Genomic DNA, 20,611 nt, shown 5'->3' with positions numbered 1-20,611 from the left:
ACCCATTATTAAGATTAACTTCACCCCTATCACCTAGTCACTCCTATTATTAAAATTAAGCTACGCCCATCTGACTGATTCCCTGAATTGTCAGATAAACCATAAACCCTCATATCTCAGGAAGGGAAGGACGTATCAAGAAAATGTAACAAGCTGTGTGATCAGGACACCCTAAGCTAAGGGTTGGCTGGTTAGGCTGACTTTTGTCTAGATATATGGGCACCTTTAATGACCAGGGAAGAAATACTATCTGAATTCTTCCCTCAGTACTTCATATTTATTCCAAATTGAAAGAGTACCTGTCATTTGTAAAAAAAAAATAAATAAATAAATAAATTAAAAAAAGAAGAACGAGCCGGGAGAAGTTTGTGCTACCACGCACTCCTCTCCCTGATTGAGACACTCTCATGGTGAGTTTGTGCCGATCACATGACACAGACAAGGCAGAGTTTGTACAAATGACAGTTGCTATTTAAACATTATTCTTGTATTTTCATGGTTGTAGTTTGTCCTAGATCGATGTTGCTTAGTGTTTCTAAGCAGGGTATAGATAAATTCCATCATTAATCCTCAAGGCTGATATAATGCACTATGAGGTTTAGTTCAAGCACTGTATTAGAACAATGCAAGCACCAGCTAGAGACATGACATGTATTCCCTGGAGTACACATACCACAGATTGAGAACCTAAGCCCTAGGTCTTGCATTTTGGCATTCAGTGAAGTTATTCCAGGTATTCCAGGCCAAAAGTTTTTTTTATATATCAACTGGCTCCGGAAAGTTAAACAGATTTGTAAATTACTTCTATTAAAAAATCTTAATCCTTCCAATAGTTATTAGCTTCTGAAGTTGAGTTGTTGTTTTCTGTCTAACTGCTCTCTGATGACTCACGTCCCAGGAGCTGTGCAGTTCCTATGGGGATATTCTCCCATCATGCACAGCTCCCGGGACGTGACATCATCTTTGAGCAGTTAGACAGAAAACTTCAGAAGCTAATAACTATTGGAAGGATTAAGATTTTTTAATAGAAGTAATTTACAAATCTGTTTAAAGGAGTACTCTAGTGCAGAGTATTCCTGCTCCGTCCTGCCCGGGCTGCAAAATAAATGAAAATGAACCAACTCTCACCTCCCTGGGTTCCCACGGAGCGCCACTACAACTGATCGGTCCTCCGGTCCATCTCCTTCATACTTCCGGGTGTTACGAAGCGTTGCATGGCCCTCAGCCTATCCCCGGCCCCCGCGATGTTCTGCCGCGTTCTACCCGGAAGTATGAAGGAGATGGACCGGAGGACCGATCAGCTGTAGTGACGCTCCGCGGGAACCCAGGGAGGTGAGTGATAGTTCATTTTCATTTATTTTGCAGCCCGGGCAGGACGGAGCAGGAATACTCTGCATTAGAGTACTCCTTTAACTTTCCGGAGCCAGTTGATATATATATATATATATATATATATATATATATATATACCCCTTTAAACTTTTTTTTAATTAAGTGGTAGGAGAAACAGTGTGCCATAATGCAGCCTAAAAGCTTAAAGGCGTATGCCGGCCCTAATACATCTTATCCCCTATCCAAAGGATAGGGGATAAGATGTCTGATCACGGGGTCCTGCCACTGGGGAGCCCCGCAATCTGTCATTCAGCACTCACCTTTGTGAGCTCTCCGCAGCGCTGGAGGCTCCGAGGGATGTTACTCCGGCCCCGTGGTCGTCACGCTGCACTCTCGGACCCTACAGCGCTGCAGAGAGCTTGCAAAGGTGGGTGCTGAATGACAAATTGCGGGGGTTCCCAGTGGCAGGACCCCCGCGATCAGACATCTTATCCCCTATCCTTTGGATAGGGGATAAGATGTATTAGGGCCAGAGTACCCCTTTAAAGGGTTTATCTGAGCAGCATCGTTTTATAAATATGCTCAGGGAGGTGCTAAAAAAATTAAAAATTAAATGCACTGAGCTCCAGTCCCTACTTTGAAGCACTTTCTGGGTCAGGGATGTGACATCATAAGCTCACTCAGATAATTAATGGCCACAGTGATGAGCAGCCCTATGACATCACATTTCCAAATCCAGTAGGGCTGAACAGCAGAGACTGGAGTTCTGTGGCATCAGTAGCAGCGATGGAGCCAGACAGTAAGTTTATGTATGTTTTTTTTTCATTTATATTTAGAACCTCACAGAGCATAATTATAAAGATAATTGCCAGCTGGATAATGCCTAGACGTAATCCCATCCTATCACATGATGACTTATCACTATAATATGCCATAACTTCATGATTGGTGGTGGTTTAACATCTGGGATGACAACTATCCTAAGAATTTCTAGGTCTGTAGCACAAATTTTGCACTCCCTTTAGTTCTACGTTTTTTTTTCACATGAAAGTGATGCCCCCTTCCCATAGACTTTCGTTTAGGGGGCAGGCGTGACGTCACGAGGGGCGGCCCTGAACACGGAAGCCTGCACACAGCGTTCGGAACAATAAACTTCCGGACTCGGGGGAGCGGAGCTCCGGAAGCAGGGCAGCGGAGTACCCCTTTAAGTGGTGCAGGGAGGTGGGGGGATTGGGACGTTAGGAGGGAAATGCAGATGACTGTGGCAGAGGGGGGCACCAAAAATCCTTGCACTGGCCCTAAGGTTATATCGGCCTTTCGGCTAAGATCAAGTGTAGTATCTGTTCTTATCAGTTTCATGCCGATGTACAGTAACGCCGATGTGGGGATGGGTACTGCATGGAGGGGGCAGGTGTTCCGGGGCTGGGTCTGAGGAATCAGCTGGACTGCTGCCCTGATGTGACCTGTTTCCTCCGGGTCTCGCCATGAGGTTGGGGGGTCTAGAGCCGAGGTACTTTAGTGCCTCGGGGAGTGGTGACCCTGAGGTGCCGAAACTCACTGGGAGGATTGGCTCACTGAGTGGAAGCACGGGCACCATGATCTCTGCACCTTTGTGGCACTCACCTCTTGATTCCCGGCCTTCTGGCTAGGATCAGAGAAATTTTTAATAGATCCGGCCGGATGTCCGGGCAGTATATCTGCACACATTCACTTATTTATTTATTTTTGTCTCACTGTGTCACTTTTTGCGTGTTGTGTGTCCACAGGATTTGTCAGGATGCGGTAGTCCTTCTGGGTGTCCCTCCTGGCGGTCTAGGGGAGGTGTGTGTGGCCATTAGGTTCCGCACCTCCCTGCAAACACCCCGGGTACTCCTGCTTTGTCAGGGTGCCTACCGTTATCGGCTCTGCGGGCAGATACCTTGGCTAACGCCAAGGGGGATGCTGGGAGCATTTGTGGTCCCTTAGTAGCTTCGGCGAAAAGGGCCATCGAACCTGGAACCTCGCAGGTACCTTTTGGTCCGGAGGCGAAGGGTAAGGTTTGTTGGGGGGCCTCTCTCCTATCGGAGAAGGGCTTGTGATAGACCGCATCCTCTGTACACGTTTTTTTAGTGTAACACGTTTGCACTTTTTCTTGCACTCTGGGTGATTCGAGAGCACGTTCCTCGGCTCTTAGATTAAAAAAAAATAATAATAATAAGGTTATATGTGCATACCCATTTCCAGCACAAAAATGAATGCAAAGTGGCACAAATTGAAAATGAACGACAGAAGGTTTAATATCATCAATATGCAAAATAGGAGAATAAGTAAATCTGCAGAACAATGGTCACTGTCAATGATATATAATCCCAGACACTCGTCACCATACACCTGTAATCCTACTTTCTTCAAACAGGTCATTGATATGGGCTTACTATACCCTGTAATCATCTCAAGAACATCATTTGAGGATCAAGATAACATAGTGTTATTAAAGGAGGGGGATGGGCATTGGAGTGTGCAGGGGGCTCAGTGTCCACCTATAAAAATCCCAGCACTGTGGACCTAAAGCATTGCCAGCATATCCTAAATGAAGATGTATCTCTGCCTCCTGACGCTGGTCCTGCTCCACGGTGCTGCTGCATTTGTGAGTATATGGAATCTTTCTTTGATCAGAACTTTATAGAGCAATGTAGGACATGTACATTAACAGTATGCAGCCACTTAATAGATATTTACAATGTTACACCATTGTAATTACAAAGAGCTCATCCATGTGGTTATGTTACAGATCAATTTTTGATGGTGCCTTTATAGGGGGTTTTAAAGGGGTGTATGAGCCCTCTATTGTTCCTGTGTTCTATTCTAATTTCAAGTTTACAAAGCGGAACCCAAAAGACCCTTATAGCAGATCATGGGGGCTGTATACAACCCATCGAAAGTAGTGGTTATCCTTCAATTGTATTTTCCATCCCAGTCTCCTCAGTTTAGGAGGGGTTATTAGTCAACAACTAAATTAAATAGATACATTGTTAATTCTGTTTTAATAATTTATTTAGATTTTAATTACATTTTAAAAAAGTTTAATGTTGCTGGGTCTGGGTTAAAATAGAAAACTACTATACTTACCTACTCCTGGTCCCCCGCAGCTCCTGTTCTGCTCTGTTCGGTGGCCCAATCTCCTGTCTTTTCTTACTAATTTCAAAGAATAAGCTGTATTTAGTAACCTTCTAAGCTCCCCTTCTAAGATTTCAGGTAGTCAGAATTTTATCATTTGACACAAACCAATTTTCTTAAACCAGCTTTTCATGCACTTGTTTTAAAGGGAATCTGTAAGCTATATATTATGCTTAGAGCTGCAGACATGAGTAGATAGCTAATAGGAAGATAAAACGAATTGTACCTGTCCTTTAGCTGATGGCTGAGTTACAGCATGCATGCCTCCTCCCTCGTCCACCCTACCCCCCCCCCCCCCCCACCCCCATGAATGATGTACAAGGATCACTGCTGTAAACCAAACCCTGGACATCAATCATGTAGGACATGAAGTAGTTGGGGAGGAGGTGTGAAAGCTTTACCTCAGCACCTCCTCAACGACTCTCGAGCTTATAAGAAACACGTCATTTTATTACTTAGCAAACAGCCAAGACAAACTTCCCACTTGATCATCAGACTCCCATTTATCATTATAATGATATATAAATACATTTAACAGGCAAAAAATCTTGGTCTAAAATCTGCACACTCACTGTAAGGCAGATGATTTTGATATTTTGGATATAACTGGTCTTGTGGGACCTTCAAATCTTGTTAGGGGGCTACCCCTTTCCACTAGTACCACAGTTTAATTTGCCAGTGATATAAGGAACTAGATGAGGGAAAAACAAATGAGGGGTATGAGGGTTCACTAACACGGACTGACCCCATCTGTCCTAGGACAGAAGGTTTGTAGAGAGGTGGACCAACGCAAGGAAGGCAGCAATTTGCTTTTGCTATTTGGTCACTTGTCTTTTTTGAACACCCCTACACCTATACATGTTGACTACCTATGCCTGGTTATTGATCACATTGCTTAGTTTATAGAATTAAGTATAACTATGCTCTGTGTTTGCACCACACCATAATAAAAGCATAATGCTGAATCTATGGGATACCCAGTAAAATATGGGTAAAAGTTTAGCTTTTTTGGGTTTCATGAAGTTTGCTGACATACTCAGTACTGCCGTAAATTGCAGCATGTTCATGTATTGTGAGTAAGATAACTTCCATTTAGATGTTTGTATTGTTATATATTCTTTACATTTTACAATTCACTGTGAAAATGAATGTACTACTATGTACTGCAACTTTAGTAGATAGTTTTTTATGTTCTGACATATCTTGTATTGTGTTAAAAAAAAGCTTAAATGTATAGAAAAATTCATATAAAGATATAAACCACACTACTACATGAATAAACTGTAAATCTAAATTTATACAGAATCTATAGCCCATTGAATTTAATAGCCCAAACATAGTCAACTAGTAACTATGTTTTCGGTATTTCCTGCATGTATATATGGTTTTACCAATGTAGTCACTAGTTGACTAGTAGGTTTGGGCCATTAAATGGGGTACTCCGCCCTTAGACATCTTATCCCCTATCCAAAGGATAGGGGATAAGAAGTCTAATCGCAGGGGTCCTGCCGCTTGGGACCCCTGTGATTTCCCTGCTGCACTCGGCATTCGTTTAGAGTGTTGGGTTCAGTGCCGGAGGCTCGTGACGTCACAGCCGCGCCCGCTCGTGATGTCACGACCCCCAATGAAAGTTTATGGGAGTTGCATTGAGGGGGCACGAGCGGTGCGCGACCATAACGTCACGAGCCTCCACATCGCTAGTCATCTGGCACGGAGCTCCATGCACTGGATGTCTGGGGTGCCGCAGCCAAGATTGAGGGTTCCCCTGGGAGGCACCCCCGCAATCAGACATCTTATCGCCTACCCTTTGGATAGGAGATAAGATGTCTAGGGGCTGAGTACCCCTTTAAAGGGGTACTCCACTGGAAAACATTTTGGGGGAGATTTACCAAAACCTGTCTAGAGGAAAATGTGCTGAGTTGCCCCTAGCAACCAATTAGCTTGCTTCTTTCCCTTTTCAGAGGCCTTTTCAAAAAAGAAAGAAGGAATCTGATCGGTTGCTGTGGGTAACTCAGCTACTATTTCTCTGGACAGGTTTTGATAAATCTCCCCCTTTTTCTTTAAATCAACTGGTGCCAGAAAGTTGAACAGATTTGTAAATTACTTCTATTAAAAAATCTTAATCCTTCCAGTAATTATCAACTGCTGTAAGATCCACAGGAAGTTCTTTTTTTTTTTTTTTTCCTTTCTGCCTGACCACAGTGCTCTCTGCTGATACCTCTGTCCATTTTAGGAACTGTCCAGAGCAGGATAGGTTTTCTATAGGGATTTGCTCCTACTCTGGACAGTTCCTAAAATGGAAAAAAGGTGTCAGCAGAGAGCACAGTGGTCAGTCAGAAAGGAAATTCAAAAATAAATTTAATAGAATTAATTTACAAATCTGTTTAACTTTCTGGCACCAGAAAAAAAGTTTTCCAGTGGAGTACCCCTTTAAAGTCAATGGGGCCTGTGCCTGTTCATGCACATAATCATTCCATTTAGACATTTTGCTGACATAAACGTGCCACCTATGGCGCAGATGTGATGTAAATGAGCCCTTATCTGAGGGTGCAGGTATGCTTTAACACAGTGACTGGGAAAACATGTAAAATATTTAGAACTATGTCTCTTGTAAAAATATAATATAAAATGTTATCAGCATGTAGTTTTGGACCAAATATTGCAATGATAGGCATTAAGGGGATGTACTGAAGAATTTATTTTTCTATCTAACTTTGCTCAGGGTACTTTTAAATAGAAAAAAAATCATATACTTACCTTCCTCCCTCCCTCCCCTGCCTCCACTCTTCCTTGTGTTGGTTTTGGCAGAATTCTCCAGAATAGCCTTATAAATAAACTAATATTTTTTTTTACATTTGGCAGAGCCCTATTTTGGACTTTTGACTTTTGCTATAGGGCCCAATGATTTCCGTTTATCCCCCTGTTCTTTAGCATGGGTTTGTTATAAGGATTGCACTGTATTTTTAAATAACACCGGTAATTCAATAAGCTGAAACTGTAATATGTGCTTGAACACTGAACATGGCCGGTGGGAGAGTCTGCAGGACCACGCTCCTGTGGAGCACCAGCAGTACCAGTTACATTCAACAAAAATTGTAAAATCGTCGAACTAGTGTGGTTATCAGATCTACAGCAAGAAACATAGCAAGACATGGACACTGTATTTTTTTTACTGGAAGCTTAACAGGAAATTCAGAACCAACTTCAAACCCGTCTCCAGCAGTGACTTCAATAATATGGCTGCCTGCAAGATGAAAGAAAGAAACATCTGTGGTAAGAGCTTATGCCTCCTTTGCTGCCATTTAAAACATGTTGCAATGCACAGTGATACTGAGTATTTCTGCACACTTCCAGCCATGGGAACTGTGATCTGCATGGAAAATATATTTAAACTTTTGTCAAATAAATGTTCAGTATGAAAATTTGGTACAAAAAGAATAAAGAAAGGGATTTATCAAATTAACAATTCTATAACTTGGATATGGATGGAAGTGATAGGAAATACTCAGAATGGCTATAATGGTTTACTGGCAATACACATCAGAATAAATTAGCTTAAACCACCTTGGACCTGATTGTGTTCATGGTGGTCCAACAATGGCAAAACACAGTGCTCAAGGCAGAAAAGGTTATCTACACTCTGGATACACAATAAGTTCAGATCATGAGGGTATCTGCCAGTCAGCTAATTAAGTATATCTCTCTGTGATGTACCCACTGCCGTATTTGCCCCCATACATACACAGCACATCAGCCAGAATGCTGCCAAATTGAGTGACACCATGTAGAAAGCACCGATCAGACTGCCACCATATTAAGTACCTCAGGTAGAGAGCGCCCCCATATACAGTATACTAACCAGACTACCCTATATACAGTGTACAGGCCAGAGTGCGCCCATAAGCAGTGTACCAGTCAAAGAGAAAGAGGGACTCACATGCTTTATTTATGAGTGGGTGGGGTAAGAAGGACTCACAGGCTTTATTTATGAGTGGGTGGGGTAAGAAGGACTCACATGCTTTATTTATGAGTGGGTGGGGTAAGAAGGACTCACAGGCTTTATTTATGAGTGGGTGGGGTAAGAAGGACTCACAGGCTTTATTTATGAGTGGGTGGGGTAAGAAGGACTCACAGACTTTATTTATGAGTGGGTGGGGTAAGAAGGACTCACAGGCTTTATTTATGAGTGGGTGGGGTAAGAAGGACATGCAGGCTTTATTTATGAGTGGGTGGGGTAAGAAGGACATGCAGGCTTTATTTATGAGTGGGTGGGGTAAGAAGGACTCACAGGCTTTATTTATGAGTGGGTGGGGTAAGAAGGACATGCAGGCTTTCAATATGGAAGGGAACAGGGAAAGCAGAACTCACAGGCCCACTTTATGGGTTCAAGGGATGAAGCAAGCTTTATCTATAAGTCCTGGCAACAGTTGAACAGATTTTCAAACTGAAATACTGAATAAAATGACAGAAAATATTTCTTTATGCTCAGCATCTCCCACTCTATCTTAGGCTGGGTTCACACTACGATTTGTAACTACAGTTCCTGTGTACGGCTGGGAGGAGGGGGGCGGGGCTTAATCGCGGCGCTTGCACTCAGCCGTATTCGGGAACCGTATTTAATGTATGTCTATGAGCCGACCGGAGTGAACCGCAGCCTCCGGTCGGCTGCGTTTTCGGCCGTATGCGGTTTCCCGACCGCAGGCAAAAACGTGGTCGACCACGTTTTTGCCTGCGGTCGGGAAACCACATATGGCCGAAAAAGCAGCCGACCGGAGGCTGCGGTTCACTCCGGTCGGCTCATAGACATACATTAAATACGGTTCCCGTATACGGCTGGGAGGAGGGGTGGTCGACCTCGTTTTTGCCTGCTGTCGGGAAACCGCATATGGCCGAAAAAGCAGCTGACCGGAGGCTGCGGTTCACTCCGGTTGGCTCATAGACATACATTAACTATGGTTCCCGAATACGGCTGAGTGCGGGCGCCACGATTAAGCCCGCCCACCCCTCCTCCCAGCCGTATACGGGAACCGTAGTTACAAACCGTAGTGTGAACCTAGCCTTACCCTTGGGAGAGCTGACAGAACCACTTGAATGATATAATCACATATATTGGACTGTGTAAACAAAGCAGTACATAGATAAATATAATAAAACTGAGAAGTTTGTCAATAGCAAAGTGTTGATATTTTGTATATTGTATTAAGTAAAACTGAGGTTAGATTAGTAAAATGAAGAATCTAGAGTAAATAATGGTGATGCTTCAATGAAATGTTTACCAACTGAATGTCATTGCAATCCACTGAATGAGATTCCTTTCTTTCCTCTTTCTTGCAGAGAATCGGCCATCAGGACTCCACCAATACCAAGCAGTCTGTTGGCTGGAATATTCCAATCGACAAACTCCCCTACAAAACAAGACAGAAACTCATATTGTATTGTGAACTGAAATAACAACACTTGTATCTCTCTTTTTCTTTCGCTTCCAATCTTCTCCTGTATAGAGCAGAAATGATATAAGATATGGAGGCACCAAAAATATGATTATAAGGGAACCTATCATTAGGAGAAACGTTATTAAACCAACTGGAACACATAATAACGTTTATAATACTGCACCCAAATGTGTCCTGGAGAGCTCAATCCAATCCTGCTATGTTCAGAAAATATCACTTTTAGGCTAGGGTCACACACAGCACGTACGCAGCCTTTCGATGCTGCATATATGCTGGGCAGAGGGAAATGTACTGCGTATGCTCCATTTCACCCCCCGGAGGTCTGGAGGCCGTCGGAGCACACCAGGTTGATCCAGGGATTTATTCTGATTACCGTATACATTTTTGTCATGGGTTTCATTAGTCTTCCTATGGATCAACACAGTAGGGTCTTAGGTTAAACTTGATGGTACCTTTTATCAAAAGTACAAACTATGTCACTATGTAACTTTAATACAGTTTTTCCTACTTACAGGTTTCCTTACAACATATTTGCATTCTTGCAGCCATTTTGGTTGTCACTTCAGAATTAGCTTCTCAAAATCTTTTGGTAAAGTTATCACATTACTGGCACAAAAATACTGGCAAAATGAAGAGTTTGATCTTCGGTTGCTTAGAAGCTGGTTCACAAGGTGCCAGCTATTCTGAATGCACTTCCTGCGGTCACTTTTGCAAAAATCCCCAAAAAGAAAATTTGAAAATGCCAGTATCTCTCGTATCTCCAACCAAGCTTGGCTGATGAACGTCCTTAAAGGGGTACTCCACTGGAAAACTTTTTTTTAAATCAACTGGTACCAGATAGTTAAAAAGATTTGTAAATTACTTCTATGTAAAAATCTTAATCTTTTCGGTACTTATCAGCTGTTGTACGCTCCACAGGAAGTTCTTTTCTACTTGAATTTTCTTTCTGTCTGACCACAGTGCTCTCTGCTGACACCTCTTTCCATGTCAGGAACTGTCCAGAGAAGGATAGGTTTGCTATGGGGATTTGCTCCTACTCTGGACAATTCCTAAAATGGACAGAGGTGTCAGCAGAGAGCACTGTGGTCAGACAGAAAGGAAATTCAAAAAGAGGAGCATATAGCAGCTGATAAGTATTAGAAGGAATAAGATTTTTAAATAGAGATAATTAACAAATCTGTTTAACTTTCTGGCACCAGTTGATTTAAAAAAAATGTTTTCCAGTGGAGTACCCCTTTAAAAGAGAACTTCAGCAAAAATGTACTTATCCCCTATCCACAAGATAGGGGATAAGTAGATGATCGTGAGACGGGACCCGGTGCTGCAGACGGCATGCGCTCAATTAATTTCTATGGGAGTGCCGAAAAGACTCGAGGACATTATCTGTCCTCGGGCATTATCGGCGCTTTCATAAAAATGAATGGAGTGTGTGCCGTCCATTGGTAGACGATACATGCTCCTCACTGAGAGAGCTGAGGTCCCGGAGATCAGGGGGTCCCAGCAGTCGGACCCTACCGCCATCAGCTACTTATACCCTTTCCTGTGGATAGGGGATAAGTTGACTTTTGCTGGAGTTCTCCTTTAAAGCATTAGAGTATGTTCAGACTATGAAAGCTTAGCAAAGGATTTCCTCGCTGAATTTCCCCATTGAATCCGCAAACCATTGACAGACGGGACTGCTCTGGCGGATTCCGCTGAAAGATTAAACATATTCAATCTTTCGGCGAAATCCAATTCCTTGTTGAAAGTTCTGTTGCGGAACTTCTGACATTGGACCAGAGGGGCAGAATAGGGCTGCGGCTAGCAGAAACCGTGTGGAATTTCCATAATGTGAACGAGACCATACTGTCCAAAGTTTAGATTGGTCGGGGTGCTGAGACCCCCTTTAATCTTTAGTCATAGCAGACATTTTTCACAGGCCTTTTTAAAAATGAAAGAAGCGATCTGATTGGTTGCTATGGGCAACTCAGCAACTTTTCCTCTGGACAGGTTTTAATTAATCTCCCCCATTGTCTTACATAATAAGATGTAATATATGGTATGTGTTGTGCACTAGGAATGTTTTTTGAGCAACGCTTTGTGCAGAAGCAGGAAAAATGCTCAAATTGTGTAAACCTGTACCCACCGCAGTGAGCGCTCACTGCATTCATATTCATATGCGCATTCATATGTGCTTTCTATTGAGGTCAATGGACATTTTATCCACATTACCAGCCTATCCCAATAACTTAGTTCAATGCCAAATAGAATTCTACCAGTTTGGTGCCAGCTATAGAATTCCAGTACAAGTGCCCCATTTCCCATCTACTTCAGTCTCCTACTACATGTATTTCATGTTACTTGTTGTTTTGCTCAATCCTATGTTGTCCATGTTGCATCCTTCCACAGACGGTACCTGATGAAAAGGTTACATAGAACCAACAGCACTGTTCAAAATGTTACAGAATCTGCACAGGACAGTGAGGCATCCGGGGAAGATAAAGATCAAAAAATAATGGATTGCTTTTATGGATGGCTGGTGAGAAGGTCACAGATGTCGAATACGCTACACATCAAATAGTTAACCATGTTGAGTGGAGTTTAAAAAAAAATATATATATATATATTATTTAATTTATTTATTGAAAGGGGTTATCTAGGAATAGAAAAACAGAGCTAATTTCTAAAAAAAATAAAAACGTTCCCCTTCTGTCTCCAGGTTGGGTGTGGTTCTGCAGCTCAGTTCCAGTGAAGTGAATGGAGACAAGTTGTAATACCACACACAACCGGGGGACAGACGTGGAGCTGTTTTTGAAAGAAATCAGCTCTGTTTTTCTATTCCTGGTTAACCCCTTTAATTTACTGATCCTTAACGAAAGACTGTATTACGTAAGACTGCATTCACTGTATTATGCTCCAGAACTGCATTCACAATTCTGCTGAATGCATTTCAGCTCCTAGACTGTCATCTGTGGGGTTGCATATTGCCATATTGACAGAGGAAGCTCAATATAGACGCTTAAATGGGTTGTACTTAAAGGGAAGGTTTCACCAGAGAAAATGACTTATTGTTAAAAGGAAATAAGATTTTACCATATATAATGCATGGTAACACATTAAATATGGTAAAATCTTCTTCTTTGCCATCACTGGGAGATGACCCGTCCGCTGCGCTGTAATCACTCCTCCGCAGCATTACTGACAGCCCTCTACACCGCTCTGCTTCCTAGGCAGACGGAGCAGACAGATGACACGGGCCATGCCCGGGCATCACTCACACGGAGGTGGCATGATTACAGTCAGTACAGGGAGACTAAGTTAAACCCTCACCCAGGGGGCTACTAACAGGGCCGGCGGGGGACTCTTTTAAACTATATATCCTCACCATCCCTGCCCGCAGGAACGTCTCCCCGGGATGGCAAGGAAGAAGATTTTACCATATATAACGTGTTGCCATTCATTATATATGGTAAAATGATGACAGGTTCCCTTTAAATCAAGTTTGAACAGACTTTTAAGACTTTATTTTGTAGAAGTTCTACTTTTCATTTTACTATCCATATTTTAACAGTCCTAAAAATCTAGCAGATTTCATTCTGGCCACTAAGCTTACACTTTCTGTTCTGTTGAGATAACATTCCAGCAGTTTCCTCCCTATGACAGACAGGATTACTGTGAAATATGACATATATATGACAGGATCAGGTCATTCATAACAGGTGATGGTCACAACTCACCTCCTCCCCTACCTGCATGGTGAATTCTACACAAGTCACAGAGCATGTCCCAAACTCTCCCATAGATATCAATAGGGTCCCTTCGCTTCTATACTTTCTATGTCCATAGGGCAACTCAGGTAAAATGGCTGCCCTGATAATAATGGCTGCCCCATAGCTGCAATATCAGACACAACCCATGGACAGGAATAATGCTCTTCTGGGGGGGAAGGTCAAAATTTTTTCTCTTATAACCATGATATCACATTGGGTTATTACTTGTTTTTTCAAGGAAAAGATTACATTACCAATTTTGCTGTGCTCCATCTCTATGTAGGATCTTATGTAAGCCATTTTTCAGTGTTGTATAGTTGGCATTTGCTTTACATATTTTAGGAAATACAGATGTAATTTACTTTATATTAAGCCATGTATGCTTAATTCCCAAATATGAATAAAATTACAATATCCAGTACAATGTGTTTTGTATTATATATTTTTATCTATTTATCTATCATCTATCTATCTAACATCTATCTTATTTACATCACATATTTTATTTTATATTTTACCATCTCTAACCTCACCCATAGTAATTCAATTCCAGCAGGGCTGTCAGTTGCACATGTCCCTGTGTTATGGGGGTTAAGCAACTGATGCTGTTGGCTATCCATGCAAGCTGGGAGTTAAAGTTTTGAAGCAAATGGAGGGCCACAGTTTGAGACCACTGCTTTACAAAATCAGCACTTGTTTACAGTGCAGGGTAGGGCCCTTCAATAGGGTCCTTACATGCAGGTATGTCAGCTGGTTGGCTCATTTCGGCCATCAGCCACACATATCTCTATGTAATAGAGGGTGTGCAGTCGATAGCTGACAGCAGAAAAGTGCCGTACAAAGTAATTTTTTGCGGCCCTTTCCTCCCGACAGTCGAGCTGTTGAGATCAGTGTTTGTTTACAGTGTGGGGGGTCAGGTAATCTAATAGGGCCCTTGCATGCACTGCAAACAGCTTGATTCCATTTAGTCTTATTCCCAACAACCTGCTCTCTGCGCGCTCATTTCTCATCCATCTTTTCTTCTTGACACCACTCATCTACTATCAAAGCATAACAAGTCAGATTTTAGTTTAGATGCACATTCCAAGAGCTAAAGACTAAGGCAACAGTCAGCTGTTGAATCTGAGACTATATGGAATAAAGCAGCTTGCATTGTGTTGTAATACATGAAAGCTGCATAACAACAAAAAACTGTGAAAATTTACATAAAAATTATAGGAGAAATGTTTTTTTTTTGTATAATACATACAATGCACTAAAATATGTAAAGCTGTCCCTAACCACGAGCAGGTTGGAAGAGATGAAATCCTTAATTTGTTCTAATAAGTGTTACTATACATGCTTATTTTCCTTCCATACACAATGAAGATAGTGGGAAGATTGATAAAGTATAAGGTATGACTGGTATCCAATTTTCTAACAAATACATGCTGGAGAGCATCATATCAAAGCTGTGACTATCATATTTTGGAGAGTTTGTTATGTGGTTTAACATATGGCAGAAAGATGAAGACATGTACCATACTGTTTTACTGTTTATTTATTTTTATTTTTTTTTGTTATTCTATTATGTTACAATGTGCACATTAATTTAATGTAAACCTCTGTCTTCTTTTAGGTGACCCGAAATTTTACGGGGAAGATAAACGGAGAGAACCACTGTGTATGTGAGGTCCTCCTACCAGACAGCTCTTTCCCAGCCAAGAGGGTGGGGGCCCTGGAGGATGAAACCCTACGTCTGACCAACCGTGTTGAGGATGAAATGCAGAAGGTGGGTATAACCTTGTGACAATGTCATCAGTAGGGATGTCCACTGGAGTACACAGTAATCGGGGCACACAGGTATATGTACTGCCTGGACAAATGTCGGGCACAATGTAGATTGTGACATTTACATAGGACAAATGTGATAAATAACTCCTAGTGTTAGCACTCTTTGACCAAGACCACAGAATTATCTTAAGGCTTAAGTTTAGAAAGTGTCACTAGTACAATAATTGGGGGTTTATGGGGAGCTCAGATGAAAACATTTTGCTGAGACATGGTAAGACCACCATAGTTCACATTAGTTACATTAGCATAAATGCTAATAAATGTTTCACAGTGAGGCACCGTAAAGATCATTCGTGGGGAGCATATTGATGACATATGCAAATGTTTAAGCAATCAAGAGAAAAATATCACGTCTAACCTGTCTAAATTTAGTGTCCAACAATTTCACGTCTAACCTTGCTTATGTAGTATTGATAAATTCCACCCACTGATCCTAATTATTCTAAGGACAGGCCATCAATGTTATAGTCCTGAGAACCTCTATAGTTATATTGTCTATCACGTAATGAGTACTATCAACCTTGTTCTAGATAGGAGAGCAGGACATTAGACTGGACTCCTTTATGGAAAAAGTCATCAACCTAACCAAGAGAATAGAAAAACTGGAGAAGCTGCGTCCTGAAGGCCTTATAGAAATAAACTTTGATGTCCTTAAGAAGGAGATAAAAGAGATGGAGCTAGTTATCCTGGAGCTGAGAGGCAAAGTCAATGGAAGCAATGCTCACGTGGAAAGTCTGTATAAAGAGGTACGTTCCAGTCTACATCTAACAGTAGACCTTATGGTGGGAATACTGAACCGTACCTTATCATTGCAATATTGTATGATAATGGATTCCTGGAGTAATGTATTTATTGATCTTATCTCTCTAGGTGAAGACCATCTCTAAGACTGTTGGGCAACTGGAGACCCTGGACAAGAACAATGTCCTCAAAGCCCAAAGAGAAATGGAGAATCTGAAAAAACGTCTTGCAGATTGTGAGAAAAATATCAAAATGAAAGGTCCACCCATGGTACCACTTGGTAAGTTGTCATTCCTAAAATGGGACGTACTGAAGGAAATGTACCCGGTATAGGATTTACATTTCAGGAATCTGAAGGCACAAGGGTCTTCGTCCAGCCAATGTACAAGTAGAATAAACAGGGCTAGGAATAAGGCGATAGCTTACTATTAACAGAGAAGTCAAGTGCAGTACAGCTGACAGGGTTGTCCTGACTCGATAACCTGTTTTCTCTCCCACGAGCAATCACTTGACCCAGAAGATGAAACCAGCAGCAAATTCCCCTTGCAGTGGCCACTGCAGGAGAAAATATTATCACTATATTATTACAATATAATTATGTGTTTTGCATATATTCCCAGTCATGATCTAAGACACTTAATTGAAGTGAAACACTGGCTTTAAAGGTTTACTTTCACTAAGAGAAAATTTTGATAAAGCTGCGATCACTAGTTAGAAGCTTAGGAAGTTCATGGCTGCATACCGCTCACTCCCAAGCTGTCAGTCAAATCCAACCTATTCTCTAAGTGTATGCAGACTTGTACAGAAAAATGGTCAGATCTGCTGCTCGCTTCTCTGGCTTAAAACTATGGATCGCAGCGGGTCCCAGGATTGAGACCTGTTGCAATAAAAACAAATTTTAGATAAGTGGGCAGAAAAAGTTTTTTTCTCATGATAGCAACTGTTTAAGGGAAAGCTACCCCAAAAAGGTGGCGTGAGAGAGCTGTGTTGAATATATTTTCTTCTCAGAATTCCTAGTGGAGCATGAGTGGCCCATAAGTCTCCACATGTCTTTAAAGGGTACCTTTCATCAAAAAAACTTTTGATATATTATAGTTTAATGTATGCAGAATAACTTTCCAATAGCATGTTATTAAAAAATGTGCTTCTTTCTATTTAATTTTCCACTTTGAAAAAATGACCACTAGGGGTCTCCCTACCAGTCCTTTTTTATAGATTTCAGACTCATGAAGGAGTCCTAAATCTCAGACTGCAGTCGGGACACAGGCAAACTCTCTGGCAGTGAGCAGTGCTTAGTTTGTCTGTGTCCCGGCTGCAGTCTGAGATTTAGGACTCCTTCATGAGTCTGAAATCTATAAAAAAAAAGGACTGGTAGGGAGACCCCTAGTGGTCATTTTTTCAAAGTTGAAAATTAAATAGAAAGAAGCATATTTTTTAATAACATGCTATTGGAAAGTTATTCTGCATACATTAATCTATAATATATCAAAAGTTTTTTTTGATGAACGGTATCCTTTAAAATGGTCTGCTCATGGAGAGACATTACCCTTTGGTCCCATTTAAAAAAAAATGATATATATATATATATATATATATATATATATATATATATATATCTGTATAAAATATGGGTTGTCTATATGGTATTCTTTTATACTATTATTCTTTGTAGGATCTTGTCAGCACCAAGGCTTATCATCTATCAGCAAACCAAACCTTCTGCAGCTTAACTGGAAGGGAGTCATGTTTAAATCTGGAGCATGGGGTAAGGATGCAGCATGGAACACCACTAAGAAATCATTGTATTGGGTTGCCCCTCTCAATCCTGATGGCAGAATTATGGAGTCCATACGTGTCTACCCATCATTGAATGACTTACTTCTTTACAAGAACTCTATGGACCTGCCCCTCTCTGTGCTCATCAAGAATAAATGGAATCATACCTTTGCTGGTCAGGGTGCAGGAGCCATCGTCTATAACAACAATCTGTACTACAACTGCTACAATAGTCGTGACATGTGCAGGGTAAGCTTGAGCAATGGGGTTTATCAGAGAAAGCCTTTACCCAATGCCGTATTCAACAACCGATACCCCTACTCTGGGGTTGCCTTCCAAGACATGGACTTTGCTTCTGATGAGAAGGGTCTCTGGGTGGTATACTCCACAGAAGAAAGTGATGGAAGACTTATACTGGGTAAGATCAATGTTGCCACCCTGACAGTGGATAAAGCCTGGTCCACCACACAGATGAAGGTTGAGGCCACAAATGCATTCATGATGTGTGGAGTCCTGTATGTCACTCGCTCTGTAAGCAAAAAGACTGAGGAGATCTTCTACATGTTTGACACCAAGACTGGAAAGGGAGGTCCGATAAGCTTCATGATAGAAAAGATAAATGAAAAGGTGCAAAGTTTGAGCTATAATGCAAATGAACGCAAGCTTTACATGTATAATGATGGCTATCTGGTTCACTATGATGTGGCCTTTAAGCCTTGAGCTTCCAGTATGCCTATTGTCTCTCTTAATAGAGCTCTTACAATCCTGTCTGTATTCCTGTTGACTAAATGACCCTTGATTGTAATCCATATCCCTAAAAATCAAGATCTATCATGGCTTTTACAATCCCTTCTCCACTTATCTGTTATATAGGCACAAAATAGTAAGAGCTTCAGGCCTTCATTCAACAAAGTGGTCACCTAAGTTCTCTATAGATATGTGTTACCACATTCACACTTAATATATACATAATCACATATACTACATGCTCTTCTGTACCACGAGCATACTGTCAGCAGCATACATACTGTCAGCAGTATAATATACTTCCATTACATTACCCTTGTCTGTGTCTTGTTATGTCTTTCTTCCCCATATTGTATTGGGAGGATTTTTGGGGACAAATGCAAAGTGAACCACTTAGATGTTTGTTAATAAAATGATTTATACGTGAATATGAAATCATAAACTTGTGGATTTTCTCATGATTGTAAGTGAAAAATAAACTATATGAAAAGTGAGTGCGGTCTGAATCTTCACAAAGTACATTCTGATATAAGGCTGCTTGGAGCTATGTGTCAGCCCGTTTGCATGGAACATGGATGTACTATTGTATCTTTTACAGTCTGTAGGATTACAGTGGTCCCTCAAGGTACAATATGAATTGGTTACAGGATGGCCATTGTATATTAAAACCATTGTATATTGAGACCATAACTCTATAGAAAACTAGTCATTGGTCCCTAAAATATCAACAAAAAATTAGAGAAAAAAACATGTAAAGACAAATGACACAATAACTAAGATAGATAAAGCAAGTCCATATATATAAAAGTCAGAAATGGTTGCTAGAAGCAATAAATCACTGTATACATAGAAGGCAGGAACATCTTCAGGGTCCCCTACAGAATACACACTGTGCCGGAGAAACAATATGTAGCCACCCTTACCTGGTGTGCATAGGAGTCCTGGTACAAGAACAGTACCGCACTATACTCTAGGGAGGCGCTACTAGACAGTAAATCAGCGCATGCACTTCAAGTATACAGGAGTTTTACCAGTGAAATGTCTACTCTGATTGGTCAGATCTTCATGCCATCCACATGCCCCACAGATCCGGACTGTTTCTGGCATGGCATACTGAGCATGGTGTCAAGTTAGAATAGTCCAGAACGGACCATGGAAAATATTGTAACCTAAGGCCATTGTTGAGAGATCACTGTATCCATGTCACTAAAACTACTGTAATATCATAAAGACATCACTAGAGGACACCCTTCTTTACTACGGCTTTTGTCATCACTACTGCAGAAAATTGTATTGATATTTGCAAAAATTCACATTTTTCTAAAAAGCTAATTCTTCCCAATGTTCAATATCTCTACTCACAGCCATTCAATAGCAAACTTCATTGTTAAGTTCCAGTCAGCAAAAATCTTTCCATGCAATGGACACACAGCTGTAGGGCGGCACAGTTACATGACAGTCATCTGAGTGCATTACAACTTAAAATGTCCAACTGGTCCGCCAATGGATAAATCTGCAACTGCATGAAAATTATGAAGCTGCACAATACCACAAAAAATACAAATCTATAGGTATGTATGTGGTATATGTATGTTTCAGCATGACTTCCACATGGCTGGAGATATTTCGATGTAATTTGGTACACATTACTTATATGTCAACTAAAATATAGCAGAGTTATACCAACTCTAACCCACCTCCACTTGTGAGGGTTGGGGTTTTGGTCTAAAGTCCCATGTAAGTCTATGGGACTTTCAGGACATCTCCTGATCGCTTTACTCTCAGGCTGCAGAGATCGCCCAGAACTTATGAACATCCTGCCGA

General features: G+C 41.3%; 1 protein-coding gene across 3 annotated transcripts; it reads left to right on the top strand.

Annotated features, from left to right (window-relative positions):
* Positions 1–2,071: 2,071 nt before the first annotated feature.
* LOC130290552 (olfactomedin-like) lies at positions 2,072–19,237 on the top strand. 3 transcript variants are annotated; one of them, XM_056538337.1, is made up of 9 exons: positions 2,072–2,131; positions 3,728–3,958; positions 7,668–7,761; positions 9,823–9,920; positions 12,330–12,459; positions 15,309–15,461; positions 16,054–16,269; positions 16,394–16,544; positions 17,937–19,237. In XM_056538337.1, the coding sequence occupies exons 5-9, from the start codon at positions 12,340–12,342 to the stop codon at positions 18,758–18,760; spliced, it is 1,464 nt and encodes a 487-aa protein (XP_056394312.1). In that variant the 5' UTR covers positions 2,072–2,131; positions 3,728–3,958; positions 7,668–7,761; positions 9,823–9,920; positions 12,330–12,339; the 3' UTR covers positions 18,761–19,237. The 3 variants fall into 3 exon arrangements, with proteins under 3 accessions (XP_056394312.1, XP_056394313.1, XP_056394314.1); XM_056538338.1 differs by lacking the exon at positions 2,072–2,131 and having other exon boundaries at positions 3,696–3,958; XM_056538339.1 differs by lacking the exons at positions 2,072–2,131; positions 3,728–3,958; positions 7,668–7,761; positions 9,823–9,920 and adding an exon at positions 11,945–11,979.
* The last annotated feature ends 1,374 nt before the right edge of the window (positions 19,238–20,611 follow it).

This window comes from Hyla sarda, chromosome 9 (genome assembly GCF_029499605.1).
Source record: "Hyla sarda isolate aHylSar1 chromosome 9, aHylSar1.hap1, whole genome shotgun sequence".
Taxonomy (NCBI): Eukaryota; Metazoa; Chordata; class Amphibia; order Anura; family Hylidae; genus Hyla; species Hyla sarda.
This window is presented reverse-complemented; position numbering and strand designations above follow the sequence as displayed.